This window comes from Patiria miniata, unplaced genomic scaffold (genome assembly GCF_015706575.1).
Source record: "Patiria miniata isolate m_02_andy unplaced genomic scaffold, ASM1570657v1 HiC_scaffold_3, whole genome shotgun sequence".
NCBI lineage: Eukaryota > Metazoa > Echinodermata > Asteroidea > Valvatida > Asterinidae > Patiria > Patiria miniata.
The window spans coordinates 44,149,603-44,166,288 of record NW_024037069.1 but is presented as its reverse complement, the minus strand read 5'-3'; the positions used below and the strand labels follow the sequence as shown (position 1 = coordinate 44,166,288).

Here is a 16,686-nt window from a genome sequence, read left to right as displayed (position 1 = left end):
CATTTTTATTGAACTGAAATGCAAAAATCTTGTGTGTCTTTGCATGATAGTGCATAAGAGGAATGCACAGGCACAAAATTAAAAAAGGGGAGTTTAGTGTTCTTCGAAAACAGTATTATGGCCGTGTCTGAAACAGGTTTCCAGAAGTACTGCTACATCTATCGCCACTCGTTCCCAAAGAGCTGTAATTGTCAAAGACCAAGCTCTGGGCAAGAGATTCAAACAGGGCGTTAACTTACATTTTGTAAAAAGTAGATTTAATTAGTAATTTTAATCTTACTGTATCACAGTCTCAAAAATAAAGATGAGCACAATATCAAATCTGAATGATTCCGATGACTGTGAAATTTAAAGCGAACCACAGTACTGCAACACTGTGATGTTTATAATAGGCTCTTGTGAGTATACGTAAACGAACGCCGTGGTTAAATGGAGTCTGGTCAACACGTCTGCAGCATAAGCAGGGGAACAGCCCGACTACATTACGTACACGAACATCTCAGGAGAGGAAATCAATGCAGCATTACAAAAAATGAGGCTTGGGTAAGGTAGCGACAGGATAACACAACAACCGGGGGGAGAGGAAACGGAACTCTCTATGATATGAGTCACATGACTGCTTCCTTGTTTTGAGAACCGGTATGGTAGCAAAGTTAATGCAAGGGTCCCATTTATATGTCACCAGACGAAAAGGTGCAGAAATGGAGACAGATTTTGATGACAGAGGACCGTTTACATATACAATTACAGACTGATGGTAACTACATCTGATGGAGAGGCAGGTTCCGTTCCACAGGAATTCGCGGGAAATCCTTCAGAGACCTAATGTCTGGTCCTACCCTCAACCACCCCTTCCCCCTCAAAAAGAAAGAACGAAAATAGCGGTTGCATTCAGCAAACATCCTTAGATATGTTTGTAATTAAGCAACATTTTTTCATAAATCTCCCACATTTCCATATTTTTCCATGTGCCCCAAATCTTCAACCTTGCAGTCCACACATTTCCAACACCTGAAAATAACATGAAGTACCGGTAGGTCCAAAACAATAAATGGTAAGAACACCCTCCCCCAACCAAAGTTGCAGTCTATAATTTTGCAAGGAGATTTGTAATCCCAAATAGCAGTGAACTACAGACTGTGCCAACCAGAAATTTGCTAATAGGCCATCAGCCTCGGTCCAAAATTTTGGCCACCGGTATCAAATGAGGGGAATAATCGTCATAGCAATTTTTGGCAAGGTAAACACCTCCAGAGTTGGAAAATATGTGATAGCATTGCAACGGTGGCAGCTTTTTGGGTGTTATCACCCTTTTTTCAAAATGTCCATCAAAATGCTTGTTACCACTCTAGGGGCGGTATACCTTGCGCATGCGCACTGTAATCATTCATGCCCTGATTTGATACTGACCAAACCCCAGGCTGATGGCCTATAACAAAGCAATACAGTGAATGTTGCGTGGGACTGATTCTTGGCCAATGTGGACATAACACATACTTTTCAGTAGGGCATATCTTCTGCTTCGTAGCTTGATCAAATTGGGCCCAGATTTAATAGAGGAACCTGTATGTATCCCCCTCATCAGCCCACCCCCCTCCCTCCCTATTCCCCGCCCCAACGGAGGGTCAGTCACAGATCACATTACGAGCCAAGCTGGTCCCGTTACTGACTTCCTAATCACATTACTGCTAGCAGGAAACCAGTGAGTCTAGCGCACCAGGTGACAAGGACGGTTGCAGGCGATATCACTCGTATCAAACTTCCCCTCTCTCGCTCTCTCTCTCTCTCCCTCGCAAACGTGAGACAAAGTAAGACACATTAAAGGGTCACAACATTTACAGTAGAAAAGAAAAACTGTGAGGTGATGTTTCTATTCATAATGGCAAGGTGAATAGAGGCAAGGTGCTTTTACATGTGACTTTCAGTCTCCCAAAATCCTGTTTTCTGCTTTAAAACAAAACGACAAGTGGAAATATTGCTTTGAAGAATGTGACCCCTTATCACTTAAACATGTTAAACGCAAAAGTCATAAGCTGTTTTGCAAGATTTAAGCCCAAAGGCAATTACAAATTCACAACACAAGCTATTTTTCCGAAAACTCTGCAATGTTTTACACACAAACACATGTACTTTGTGTGCTTCTGTAGCCTTGAAGAGCTCAGACCCCAAGTCCACTTGGATCAGATTCAACAAAGTTAAGTACACGTACATGTATGTAGTGACAGGAAATCTGAAAAACCAAAATTAACCCCTTTAATCTCTCATGCAGCTTTCTAAAAAAATCATGTGACGCTTCAAGTTCTGTCATAATTTTCCCCCCTGAGTGTGGCTTATTTAAACTTCTTCTTAGCTTTTAAGATATTTATTTTGGATTTCTATGCAAAATACCACTTTCAATATATTGAAGGGAAAATGTTCGTAGTAAGATACAAGTATTTTCCGGGTAAGATATTTTCCGGAATGGAATTTTGTTGTGTGCTGCTGAAATTTCTGGTACTGTTTCTTGCCAAAATGAATTAATGTACCGGTATTTAGGCAACTGTGTGATCAGTAGTTTTGAGAGCATTTTTCCCAGTGCAATGTGGGAGATGGTCGAGAAATTCACAGCCTGGGACATTGGAAATTGCTAGTTTGTCCGTCAGTAGTGTCATAAGCGTATGATTCGAGTATATGTTTGGCCTTTTATTTTTTATCAATATGGTGTTTTTGTAAGGCGGCAGAACGCTATGCCCCAATCTATTAGCTCAAGTTGTCTACTGACACTCCTTCAAATGGGCCATGTTTTGTTGACCATTAACTTGAAAAATTGACTCTCCATGGCAAATTCTTGGTGGCGCACTGCATTGTGAATCGCCCAAATTCAAAGGTGTTGCATTGAACATATTGAAGTTCACATTTGTTTGTTTTGCACTCAATACAACATCACAGACAACAGAATTCTTTTACTTCGGTTTAATATGCATTTTATGAAGACATTTACCAGAAAGATTGGACAGATTTTAAAATTGCTAAAAAAAGTTCTTCACAATCTTCACTGATTAATGGTACTAAAAAGAGACGTAGCAACTCACAACATGCATTCCAGTCAGTTTTTAAATCACCTGTAGCTTTTCATGGTGACCAGACTCACGTCTGCAGCCGCCAGGCATTTTCAGCCACCAAATGCAACCCAAATGCTTTAGCACCCCCCCCCCCCCCTCGTCTGTTACAGCGTTTGTATGTTTCCATGTGTAGGTGATTAAATGTTTCGGCATTGGAAGCCTTTAACCATGTTACCTGGCTAATCACCGACTTAATTCAAACTGGCTCCATGCAGTCGGAACCAATTCCAAAATCAATCGATCAATAAACGTCAATACCCAATCTAGTTTGTCACTCACATGAGAAACAGTTTGGCATTTGGGCGAGGAAAGTGATTTACATGTATAAGCAATCGATAACTATCCATTTTTTAAAGTCTTTTCCGATGTGCTGATGATTTAAATTTCATGGGCGTGCAACTTTAAAGCGTGCTATGACTGAAAGTTTTTACTCGATAGGTTTAACAGGCAGTACATGTCTAGACAGGGATGCAATGAAAACGACTGCTCACTGCAATAATCGGGCAGGGTTTCAGTAAATGTCTCGTCACATTTGCAAACTGTAATCCTCAGAGAGGTACCGTAAGATGGCTTGTTATTTCACGTAGTCAGGGTTATCCTCGGTCATCTAAACCCAACTAGTTTGGAAAAGTTTGTAGTTCACAGATGCCTCTCATGATTTGTATTAAATCGGTGATGTCGCCCTGACACATAATGGCCTTTCAATCTCTTACATAGTAACTTCCCAAGAAATTCTTCATTCTTTCTTTGTGTCAAGTAGAAATAAGAGAAACACTATACAATAAATGTAAGTCAATGAACAGTTCTTGTGTACTCAATTGTGTCAGATGAAACGATGTGACAATTTGAACATACAGACAATCATGTTCCACAGACTGAGCACATGACCCTACGATAGAGGACTGAAAGGATCTGTTGTTCCCCCTTTGTGTGTCGGTCCTCGGGGGTTATGTAGAACACGTATGGGTGTACATACAAGTTTGTACATGTATGTGTATGTCTGTGGACTTGCATACAAGTTGTTGGTTCCCAATCAGACTGCCTGTGTCTATAGAGCTATCCAGTACCGGTACTCTGCACCCCATGTTTTGACCAATCACAGCTATGACGACGTGACCAAACGTCTGTCAAATGTCTTATTGAATGCACTTGGACCATGCAGTGTGGCATTTGGGAGACGCACGTATTGTTGGCACTGTGGGTGGTTTTTTTGGCCACATGCAAGTCAGCCATTACAAAGCAATGCATGATTGCCACTTACGGTTGCAACATAATGAACCAAAGCTGAAAACAGTTGAAAATGGAAAGGTACATGTATTACGGTGGCTTGAAACTGCGAGATCACAGAAGGAAATACGGACCCAAGACGATGCCAACGTGACGCAAACAGCCCGCTCGAAAAATCCAGCTTTTCTTAGAAAGAAAATCAGCATGTGGAAGTGCCACGAGGAACTGATTGTTAAACCATCATGTAGGGGCGGGACGGGGCATGTAAGCACCAAATCACGGTGTCCATACAATAGATTCCAGCTTGGCCACGACGGGGTTGTAATTTCATTAAAGCTGACAGGTTTATGGGGTACGCCAGAATTAACTGGAGGTGGCACCAACTCTAACATGATGCATGGGCCATGGAACAATGATATCCCCTCTGCTCGGTGCTCCTAACGTGCTCCTTAAGTTACTCCATATGTAGCTGGCTGGCGCCATTTTTATTACCTACCTACATGTACATGTACCTACGTATGGACCTATACACCTCATGTACTGTTTGTCACACCGAAGACATGAATGCACAATTTTGAAGCAAGTTTAGCGACCGGCTTTTCAACAACAATATATGCAGGTCAGTTTGGGTGTGGGTTTGTCTAAACTGAGTCATGCCGGTGTCGGAATTCATGTACCTTATCACTAAACCGCACACGATGCTTGCAAGCATATGACGCGTTGTGGACATGTAAAATTATGTTTGAGCACTGTTACTATAATTATAGAGAAAGGAACACAGAAGGAGTGACAGCTCAGACACTTCAAAGCACCAGGGAATCATCACTGCCATCTTCAGGGATGAGTCCTCCTGCGATTGCCTGATTTCAGGGTTTTTTCACATTCTAAATAACATATCGCCACTGTACGTACATGTTCATGTTTCCTTTTCCTTTATACGTGTACCTCAAATGTCAGGCACAAATGTCAGGGTCCACTTAGATCAGACTTGTTTTGCTTAATTAATCGCTGAATCTGTTTGCTTATCATAGACCTTTGCACAGACCTTTGTTGTGCAAAAGTCTATCCCATGGACTATACTACATTGATTCAAGGTAAGTTAGCATGCAAAGCTGTACGAACGGGTTCTAAAATGTTTATCGCTCTCAGGCTGCAGTTGCTGCGCTTTGGCTACAGGCATTAAATAACAGTAAATGGCTGTCTCATAAATATCACCCGAAGTTCAATTTCCACTTGGTTCCTGTCTGTAAGCCATGATTTAAGCACTGTGATGAGCATTAATGTATGGAAGGTACAGAATCTTTAAAAATATCCCATCATCAGGAATACTGTGAACAAGTAGTTTTTTTTTCTGTGATTGTTTGGCATTTCCCCATGTTCAATTTTTCCTTAGCGTTTCGGAGCCAAGAGAATACCCCAACTTGCCCAGTAAACTCCACAATATTAAGGATTGCCCCCACACGTTAAAGCAAGGATTCCTTGACAGAGACTTTTCATGATAATTTTTTGACTATATCATTCTTACGTGTATGCAGTTCTCGTAAGTTCCAGCGATGATGTGGTGGTTGGTGACGGCGATGGAGTACACACTGCCTCCAGATGTCTGTAAGCTGTGTACGATCTCCAACGTGCTCATGTCCCACACCTGCAAGAAACAAAACAGCAAAGTGATTGTCAATAATCAATGGAATGACAACTTTGAAACTACCATGATATGTTTTGATCAGTGTTGTAGTCAAGTCCATCACAAGTCCAATCACAAGTCCATCACAAGTCCATCCCAAGTCCATCCCGAGTCAATCCCGAGTCAATCCCAAGTCAATCCCAAGTCAATCTGATGTCAATCCCAAGTGAATCCCAAGTCCATCACAAGTCCATCACAAGTCCAATCACAAGTCCAATCACAAGTCCATCCGAAGTCAATCCCAAGTCTATCCCAAGTCAATCCCAAGTCAATCCCAAGTCCATCTCAAGTCCATCACAAGTCCATCCCTAGTTCAATCACAAGTCCAATCACTAGTCCATCCTAAGTCAATCCCAAGTCAATCCCAAGTCAATCCCAAGTCAATTCCAAGTCCATCACAAGTCCAATCACAAGTCCAATCACAAGTCCATTCTAAGCCCATCCCAAGTCAATCCCAAGTCAATCCCAAGTCAATTCCAAGTCCATCCCAAGTCAATCCCAAGTCAATCCCAAGTCAATTCCAAGTCCATCACAAGTCCAATCCCAAGTCCATCCGAACTCCATCACAAGTCCAATCACAAGTCCAATCACAAGTCCATCACAAGTCCAATCACAAGTCCATTCTAAGTCCATCCCAAGTCCATCCCAAGTCAATCCCAAGTCAATCCCAAGTCCATCCCAAGTCCAATCACAAGTCCAATCACAAGTCCAATCACAAGTCCATCCCAAGTCAATCCCAAGTCCATTCCAAGTCCATCCCAAGTCCATCACAGGTCCAATCACCATGATCACAAGTCCAGGACCAGGCTGGACCAGTTGAGATGCACCCAAAGCTTTCAGTTTATGACATTAAAATGTATACTCGGGGAGTCATTCAATCAGTTAGTCAGTCAGTCAGAAAAAAATAGGTCGGCCTTATGGGGTCATCAAAAACTCTCAACCATCCACATTTCTTTACTGGCAGGAATAGATTTGAAGTGTTACGGCGTCACAGCTCATTAAGCAAACAATGAGACAGCAAACGCTGAGAAACCCCCCTCCCCTGGGGTGAGTACCGGCGGGATATGCCATATCACACGCAGGTGTTGACACAGGAACCAGTCACATCCTAAGTTGGCTTAATGTGTACACCTGAGAGCGACAGCTTGGCGCTCTGCGCGGAAGCCCCATTATGTTCTGAAAACAATCGACGTGTCAGACTCGACGCTGAATGCAAAAACAATTAGTGCGGGGCAGTATCCTCTGAAATCTGACTTAACAAAGCATTGGCCAGGAGGAGAAATATATCGGGGGGGGGGGGGGGGGGGGGAAGATATTGTTCCAGGGAAGGATTAGTCATAGAGGGCGATGATACTTCTCTCAGTGGCAAACAGCCTTGATATAAACTGCCATATACTGCACGTTGGGCACTCTTTATCACATTATTACAAGTGTGGCTGCGTGCTTATTAATATGAACCCTCCCTGCCTATCAATCAATTAAACAGTTTATATTGACCAATCAGATCACTACCATTAGACAGGTAGCCACAGCAGCTCGGTCAAACTCCGTCACAAGCACTGTGAGATATGTAGGTCATGTCTGAATGTAGGTCATGTCTGAATGACTCGGGCAGCAGTTTGCAATTGCACATGGGCTTATGCAAGCGGCTGCATCAACTACCGATACAAAAGTGTGTTGCAGCCGACCGTCGCCAACAAATTGGGATGTGGTCCTACACAAGACATAGGTAGGCGGGCTTAGGGCAAAATCCGGAGCAGATCAGGTGGTTCAGGGTGCAAATCCAACCACTGTGTTTGGTGTTCCCTCCTCAAGAAAATACCTTCACCATCACTTGCCTCCGAATTCCATCTGCGGTATGGCTCTATGCCATACCCCAGACTACTTTTGGCCACTTTTTAGGGCTCTAGTGGGGGGAAACACCGTGTGAGCATACTGGTTTGCGCACTTTCAGCGCGAAGTATGTACAACCAATAATATCATGAATGTATATGTGACTTGAAGCTTTGCATGGCAGATGAGAAAGTAGAAAGATTGCGGGTAACACCATGTGAAAAGAAATCTCATCTTGGAAGAAGTGTGGTTCTGACACACTCAACCAACCGCACACTTCTTCCAAGAAGAGATTTGTGTGCACAGGGCCTATAAGAACGAATTTACTCAAACAACACCTTATTCATAAACATAAAGAGTCACACCAATCAAAATAGTCCAGACACTGAAATTCATAAATGATAAGGCCAATGTTTGAAACAGTTAAGAACGATCACGTTGAATGACTCCAGCATTTTGATTTCAGACGTTACTCTATATTGCAGTTAATGGAAACTTAATATAAGTTCATCTATCCGATGTAAAATTCGCATTTTTTTTTACCTGCGGCCTCCTTATACTATTTGTTTTTGGTGCAACTCTGTTATACCGATCTAAAATGGCCGCTAGTCATGCTTGTATACTTGCCTTAATCGTCTGGTAGGAACCACTGTAGAGGTAGTTGCCGTTGGCGACCAGTGCCCTAACCCAGTGGTTTAGTCCGGTCAGTTCCCGTTTCAGCTCATGTGAGTGCACGTCCCACACCTAACAACAAGAGAAGAAAAACAGAGAGAAAGGTCAAATAGTGAAAAAAGTTAAATGTCAAATGTTGTTTTTTTGTATAACAGTTTGGGATGGATTGCAATGACCAAAGTAGCAAAGTTATTCTAGAGCCATTCACAAGTCATCACAAGTCATCACAAGTCATCACAAGTCATCACAAGTCATCACAAGTCCTCGCAAGTCATCACAAGTCATCACAAGTCATCACAAGTCATTACAAGTCATCACAAGTCACCACAAGTCATCACAAGTCAATCACAAGTCATCACAAGTCATCAAAAGTCATCACAAGCAATCAGAAGTCATCACAAGTCCTCACAAGTCATAACAAGTCATAACAAGTCATCGCAAGTCATAACAAGTCATCAAAAGTCATCCCAAGTAAACAATTCAATACCAAAAAAAGTCTCAAGGCAAGTCACAAACCAATCAAATTAACCTGAATTGTGATGTGCCTTGTTGACTTTTGAATGGCTCATCCAGTTACACTGTACAATGTACAGGTATACTGACAAGTGATGGAAAAACCTTCAACTGTTGGAGTCTGAACTCTGTGGACAGTGGTGTATATATGGGGGAGGGAGACATGGTGCCATGCCACCCTCCCTCCCCCCCCCCAAGGAAGAGTTAAAAAAAAAAGAGGCGCTTCACAGCTTTAGTTACTTGCCGCAACGAAGATCGCCACTTACTGACAGATGGTGTCCAATATCGTGGGTTTGAAACAATATCTCCAATAGTAAGATGCTTCCCCCCTCCCCCAACAACTGTTTGGGTACTGTATCTTGGGCCAGATTAAGTGCGTTTCAAAGAACTGAGTCTCTCAGCTCATCTTTCTTGAAATACCAACAAAAAAATTTCCTTCTCATTATTCTAGCAGAATAAATCAATAACAGAGGATGTTATGTGCCAACTCTTTACTTTAAGGAAACTTTTTTTCTCAACTTTTCTCTAGATTTAGGGTGACTGTGAATGGTCTGACAGGCCGTTCACTTGTCACTCAGCAGCAATCGGTGTCATATTCTCTGTTCTGGAAGGTGCTTCACACATTTATGTTCCGTATGAATCATGCTCAGGATTGGCTTCACACCTCCTGCTTCAGCCACAATTGTTTCAGCGTTAATTAAAACCCGCACTTCTGCCTTTCCTGCTCCTGATAGATAGGACATCTCCAGAAGAAAAGTTATCTCTGGCGAAGAACCGTGCATTCTCAAACCTTCTCGTGCAAAAGGTTTTTTTGGTTTTGTTTCTGACAAATCAAAATCCCGATTTGTCCACACATTCCAATCTTGTTTTGCACATTTTCCTGCTCTATTTATAAAAAAAAAGTAAATATAGAAACGAGTGCACTGTTCTGCAAATCCTGCTGTTTTGGTGTTGGTGAAGTTCCATGCTGTTTCAGTAATTAGTTTCTTTCAGCGTTTGTTGTACTTTTTGCAACGAAAGTTTTCTGGTGTTGGTGCTAGTTTGAAATTTGTCTAAATCTCCTTTTCGCATAAAGCATGAGCACTTTTCTCTCTCTCAGCTCTGCTTTGAATCAGGAGGTAACCAAAAAAATATTTAAAGAAAACAGGGAAGAAAAGCCATGGAGTGGTATTAACCAAAGGAAAACTGGACCACTTACATGTCTAAATCCCAAACACATAAGCCTCTGGCTTGGAGAGTTAATATCTTTATCTAAATAAAGTTCCTTTCTCCGCAGTCTGCAAATGTTATGCAAATCTGAAATTCTCAAACAGTCGATCTTTACAAGCTGTCTAAACTGTCTAAAATGTTTTCTTCTTCAAACCCCACTCAACTTCAAAATTTGTTCAATTGAAAACAACACCACAAAACAGCACTTGAAAAAACTGTAATACAAGAGTAGAAACATTTCAAGGAAACATCAAGACCAGGGGCAACAAAGGGCCACAACCTCTGACAGCTTCCGTTTCGAGTCAAACAATGTGACAAGTCCGACAACACTGCCCTCACTTGTCATAATAACCCATGGCCAGTCATGACTTGAACGCTTCAAGCACTGGATTTTATTTGACAACCTGCCCGTTATCATTAGACACAAATCCCGACAAGGCCTTTATCCTTCACTATTCCTTGGACCAAAATTCCACTCTATCACAAGAATCCAGAAACTTGGAACACGAAGTCGCGGGAAATCCGAACCAGGAAGAATTAATCATAGTTGTGATCAATAACATCCTAGATGGTGGGCCAACATTTGTACCCTGTTGCAGTCGGCTATGCCAAATGATGGCAATTCATTTTCTCTGTTAATCCTTCTACCCAATCATCGTGAAACACATTGGTGACATTAAAATGCTGGCCTAAAGTTCAATTTATTGTCGAACAGACTGATAATTGAAATTAATTTTGTTTGTCTAGTTTTCAGACTTAAATGTTGCCTTGAATGTGCAGTCCCCCCCCCCCTTTTTTTTTCTTTGAATGATTTGTAGATGTGCGTAAGTTCGCGAAATGCATGACCCCAATGATAATAGAAAACAAATTTGTTCCACCTTTCATGGCACAGTTTTGCAAGGGAGGTCCTTTTTTAAAAATAAACATCACTGCAGAACCCTAACCCTCCTCAATCCTCCAAAATCCTCCAGTCGGTTTTGGAGGATTTGGGAGGATTGAGGCTGAATGGCAAAAATATGTCGGTTTATTTCTGAGGATGTATCATGTCGAGTTTGTAGGCTGTACCGAGCATTGTTTGTGTTCAGTCATGCACAATTGAGCCTTGCATTATGCTCAATATCATCCGCACAGCTTCTGAATGTCAACGGCATTACCTCAACCCATTACAGTGATTGTTGGAGGATTTTGAAGGATTGAGACAGTGGTCACCCCTCCACTGAGAAAAATCAGATTTTGGAGGATTTATTTTTACATGGTAGCAATTGGTTGATTTTGCAGGATTGCGGATGGTTCCTAGCCAAAGGGGCCTAGAGGGTTAGGGTTTTAAGGAGAGAAACTTTATTTTCACGATATTTTTCGAAACATATCTTGCGGTCAGCTACCCAGAAGAGACTGTTTTGAGCAGAACACATCATGCTTCTAAAATTGACATTAGGTACATGTTTGCAACAGTTGAAACGGTCACATTCTACGCCTTAGGCCTGCTACATATCAGGGGATTGCATACTCCTTGCCCTAAAGACTAAAACATTGGTTCTTCTTTCTCTTTTTTTTCTTCTCTCTGAAGCAGAATGTCATGATGATTTCCGCGCTTTGTTCTTAAACAAGTCTATCCTGTGAGATGCTCCTCCCTTCACAGAAAAAGACAAACAGACGTTGAGGGTTTTCACATCCATGCCTTCTGGACAGCACAAGGTGACATTCTGTGCGAAGGTTTGAGGATTTATGGCCGCTATTCTTCGGTCAGGATCTTTGAATGATTGGTTTGACGGAGGGAAACAAGCAACAGGTGGAAGCAATCCATCACGGGCAGCAATCTCATGACAACTCTCCTCCTTTGCATCCCGCTTGAAAAGCCCCCCTCCCTTCAACCCAACAAAAACTCTCAAGTCATGCAGGATGCCAACGCAGGGGGCCAACCACGTTCAAAAAAAAAAAAACCATCGTTTCTTTTCCCCTGTTACCACATATTCCCCCCAGGTGGCTCGAACATCCAGTTTCGAAGGAAGTCCACAAAAACAAAGTCAATCAGGTAAGAATTCAATCAGGAAAACATTTCATTTTTTCCAGATTTTTCGGGGCTCTGATATTCCCAAGTTCAAACTTGGGAAATCTGCCTGAAATCATTTCCCTGTTTGGGGGGTCATCCAAAGAGCAAGATGGGAGGGAAAAAGTGACAAAGCAAAACTTAAGGCACCCCCTCCCCCCTTCCCTTAAGGGAAAAAAATCTAACGTTCGATAGAATAAAGAAAAAGTGAAACTAAGAATACTCTCGTTCTCCTCCCTTAACCAATACTGACCCAATTCTCATTTTTGAAAGTAAGTAGATATACTTTTTACAAATGTTAGCTTGACTCTGAAAAACAAAGCAAAGCCCAATGGACAAGTCATTAATTCTGTCATCAATCATGTTAATTTCTTTTGTGCACAACAGGACACCATGACAACAGAGATAAGTGGTCAGTAGGGACAGAGACCTGCAATTTCCAAATCCCAAAGAGAGCTGCAAAAGTTTTGTCGGTGTATCCCCACCCCGACATCAAAAAATGTGTTTGCATGTTTCCGCGCCTTTAAAGGGAATATACATCATTGGCTTTTTGCTGTAATTTTCAGAAATGGACTATTTGATGGGGTTAGTGTAATAGATCAAATATTTTTACACTGACATGTTTGAAGTTTTGTATTCGAAAATGCTGGGAAAACCAAGAAAAACAAAAAAATGTTCTAAAAATGAAATAGATAAATTTATAAATGCCGGAAAATTGTAAGGTAAGGGAACCAGTCTAACTGGCCTGCACCCGTTCACCAACATGTAACAAATAGCAAACAAAATTTGGACTGAAAAATGGTAAATTTGGAGCAGTAGTTGAAAAATAGTTAGGTTTTTCCAACGGTGGTTGGCCGACCACCGTTGGAAATTTATACAAAAATACCACTTTTATTAAAATGACTTCACATTAGGTGCCATAATTTTACAGGATGCTTTAGACTGTCATTTACCAACATCCTAGTAAGGTATTTCGTAAACATTTGATAGTTTTGTTTTTCGATGTTTGCAAATAATGTATATTCCCTTTAAATGTTTTTCAAATAACGTTCAATACTCTTTTTTTCAGTCTTTGCCCTTCATTCTCTGCCCTTTGGGCAGAGAATGAGGGTCATGATCAAGAATTCTTTACATTGTAGCTGCGTTAGAATCATTCCTACAATAGATGGATCTATTTTGCACTGCCCACCACTACACACCTCCCCAATTCCACACTGCATGTTCTGGACGCAAGTGTACATATGCCGAATATTTGCGTACGCATGTTGGACATTAATCACAGCTGTGATTGGTCGAAACATCGTAGTGCGGGGCTTATTGAGCGGTCCATTTATCTGGCCCAAAGGGTCAATAGGTCAAAGGTCATGTTCAGGTCACACTCATGCCACTCCGTATCATTTCAAGCTTCCACGCTCAATTAGAATCTTAAAAAGTTTTTAAATGAGTTCTGAGCAGAGATAATGACCGTTGACAAGCACCCAGCTGACAGGATCTAGTGAGTCTTATTGAACACGTAGATCAATCAACAGGCCTGGCCTGTCTAATTAAACTCAAGGATGGACAAACCAAAGCAGGGTAATTTGCGTAATTATACGACTTTCATTGCATTGTCAAACGCTGCTTCTATCTTCCCTTGCGTAATTACACTTGGCAAAGCTGACTCACGCTCAAAATGATGCATCCCAAAATATTCATTTTGTTTTCTAGCATTTGTGCCGATTTCAAAGCTAATAATCTTCCGGTCGTTGATCAGTAATTGCAAGGTCAAGGACTAATATCATCATGTGGACAAGCTTCCTGATTGTGACTTCGTCCTTGAGATTCGGCAATTGACTCGTCTTTCTTCAGCTGTCAAGATTGTAACTAAAACTGGTTTCCTTGATGAGCCATGTCTTAGATTAACTTAGAAATGTTTGCTTTGCTCTGCACATTTGTTTCCATGATATTATTGCCATGACAATCACAGTAGACTCTTGGATCCTTATTGACTCCGTGGGTGAATAGTACATGTACATGGCGCATTGTGACCAATCGTGAAGTATCCATGTGCATGACACAACAGCGCATGGACTTGCTTGCACACATACATGTAGGCCAAAATTACCAGTGGCCTCTTTTTATCCGGAAGTGCACAAATCCACAGCGTCTTTTCATGAAAGTCAGCTGGCAATGCGCTCAAGCCTCTTGCCTCTCTCATTGAGGAGGTACTTCTGTGTGGAGTCCATACTAAATTCCAAACATGTTTTCCTTTTGTATGATTGAGTCTGAACGTACAGACCCTCACATCAAACATGTACCTTTAAGTATTAAACGTGCGCTTGCATCAGACCCATGGTGCCTATCAGTTCATGCTCAGGGGTAGATCAAAAAGTTGCACCGAAACTTGGATTTGAGCATCTGATACTAGGACAAGATACCCATCTTTCTAGCATCTGATATACTGAATGAAAAACATGTCTAACACAGCACAACTCCATCATCTGATTTCTGCTCACAGCTGGAGCTACATGTATCGTTTCATCCACTGTTCATGACATCATTTCAAATGTTGTCTCGAAGTTAGTGATATTTATGTCAGACATCCTAAGCTCATAATCAGTCTTTTGAAAACCATGCCAGGAACAATCCCTAGACTTGTCAGCTCAGGCCGACTACCTGCCATGCCTGGCCTCATCAAGTGATGCATACAAACTGCAAGGCCATCACTTCACCTGCCAGTCATCCGAATACTCAAAGTCAGCGGCAATTATTTTATTTTTTGGGGTTCCCAAAATAGATTTGTCAATTTCCCGAAAAAAATGACAGGCCCCGCAAAAATAATCCATGAGAGAATTAAGGGGGTCAGTGACTGGAAAATATTGTTCTTTTTCAGGAGAGGTGGAGTTCTGACAAGAAATGGGTGTGTTGTGGGTGCTTCCTCGCAACAAAGTCTTGTGACTTCTCTCGAGGGTCCACGGAGAAGAAGAGGTTTTTAGTGAAATGGGCAGCTTTCTAGGCCATTGAGGTCTGGGCCTAATCTCTTGGTCCAAGCTACAGTGTTGATGACGTGCCTTTTTCTAAATTCCTAAGTAACTTGGACTATGAGGCTCATGCAGTAGAGAAGGAATCCAATTTTATCAAATTAACCCTAACCCTGCCAGATGAAACACAGTGCATCAGGTGTAACAGTCTGTGGCACCTTGCTGCATTGAGCCGTCAACACCAGTGCATAAACGACCAATTCAGAAAAAATGACAGCTAGTCCTATTGAACAATGCCCCAGTTGTACCCTGCTGCAGTTGGTGACCACAGACTCTGAGGCAGTTTGGCCCGATGGATCTTGCTACACTGAGCAGGCGTTGGATACAGCCTGGTATCTACAGCTTACCTTAATGACTTTCAGTGAGCCACTGAACAGCATGTTGTTAGCCGCAACCAACGTGCAGACTGGGTTCTCGTGAGCCTGTATCATCTTCTCCTGTTCTAATGTGTCAATATTCCACACCTACAACATCAAACAAAAAATCGTTATGAACTAAAATAGATTTGAAACAAATAAAAAAATTCATTAATATGATAGCCATTATCTTTATGAGATACGGTGGACACAATAGGACGGCGCTATTCATTTTGGGTAAATTGCTTTGTTTTTACCCAAATAGCAGCCTCCTATTGCGTCCGCCGTATCTCAAAAAGGCTAATTCCAAACAATATAGGAATATAACAATTCTTGTTTAACTGATTAAAAGTGCCCACTAAATTACAGGATTTGAATCCGTCAATCGACCATGGCAAGCACTGTGGTAAGACAAGTGCACTAGAAAGTAAGAGGTATGGGTTCAAGTCACACCCAAGCCACCTCTGGAGTTTTCCCTATAGAAGACTATTGACCAATCCCGGCATGCTATTAATTCTATCACAAAGGCCCCCTGTAATGGCGAAAGCATTGTGCTAGCTATTGTTCAGATAATTCTTCACTGAACAGTTGCTTTGTACAATAGTGTGCACAATGGTTTCTCCATTGAAGGGGGCCCCGTGAGTGTACAGTCATCACATGACCGTATTCATCCATGAACTGAACAAAAAAGTGTTTAAACATGTTACAATGATCTGATACACCGTGCCCTCTGGAGACATGCACACAATAGGGAACAAAAGATTGTATACGTCTCCACAGGGCAATTTCTATAGATGAATACGTCTCCACAAGGTTTTCACAAAATTACTCAAAACTAGGAATTTCCAAGGTATGTTGATCTATCCCAAATGGTAGAGTTTTAGAAAAGGGATATTAAGTCCGAATTTCAGCCAAGGAAATTAAATCTGGTTAAAATAAGAGCATTTTGAAACTGTACTTTCAACCTCGAAAACTTTAGTACACGAGAACAAAAAAATATCTCCACAAGGATACAAATTTCAGT

At 41.6% G+C, this 16,686-nt stretch overlaps 1 protein-coding gene across 3 annotated transcripts in view; it reads right to left on the bottom strand.

Annotated features, from left to right (window-relative positions):
- LOC119737097 (E3 ubiquitin-protein ligase TRAF7-like) overlaps positions 1-16,686 on the bottom strand; it is a 103,788-nt gene that overhangs the window by 8,949 nt on the left and 78,153 nt on the right. For all 3 annotated transcript variants that reach the window (XM_038211190.1, XM_038211188.1, XM_038211189.1), the window contains 3 exons: positions 15,654-15,770; positions 8,473-8,589; positions 5,854-5,973 (listed from right to left, as the gene is read on the bottom strand). In XM_038211190.1, coding sequence (XP_038067118.1) covers positions 5,854-5,973; positions 8,473-8,589; positions 15,654-15,770 — 354 coding nt within the window. The remainder of the gene's footprint in view (positions 1-5,853; positions 5,974-8,472; positions 8,590-15,653; positions 15,771-16,686) is intronic.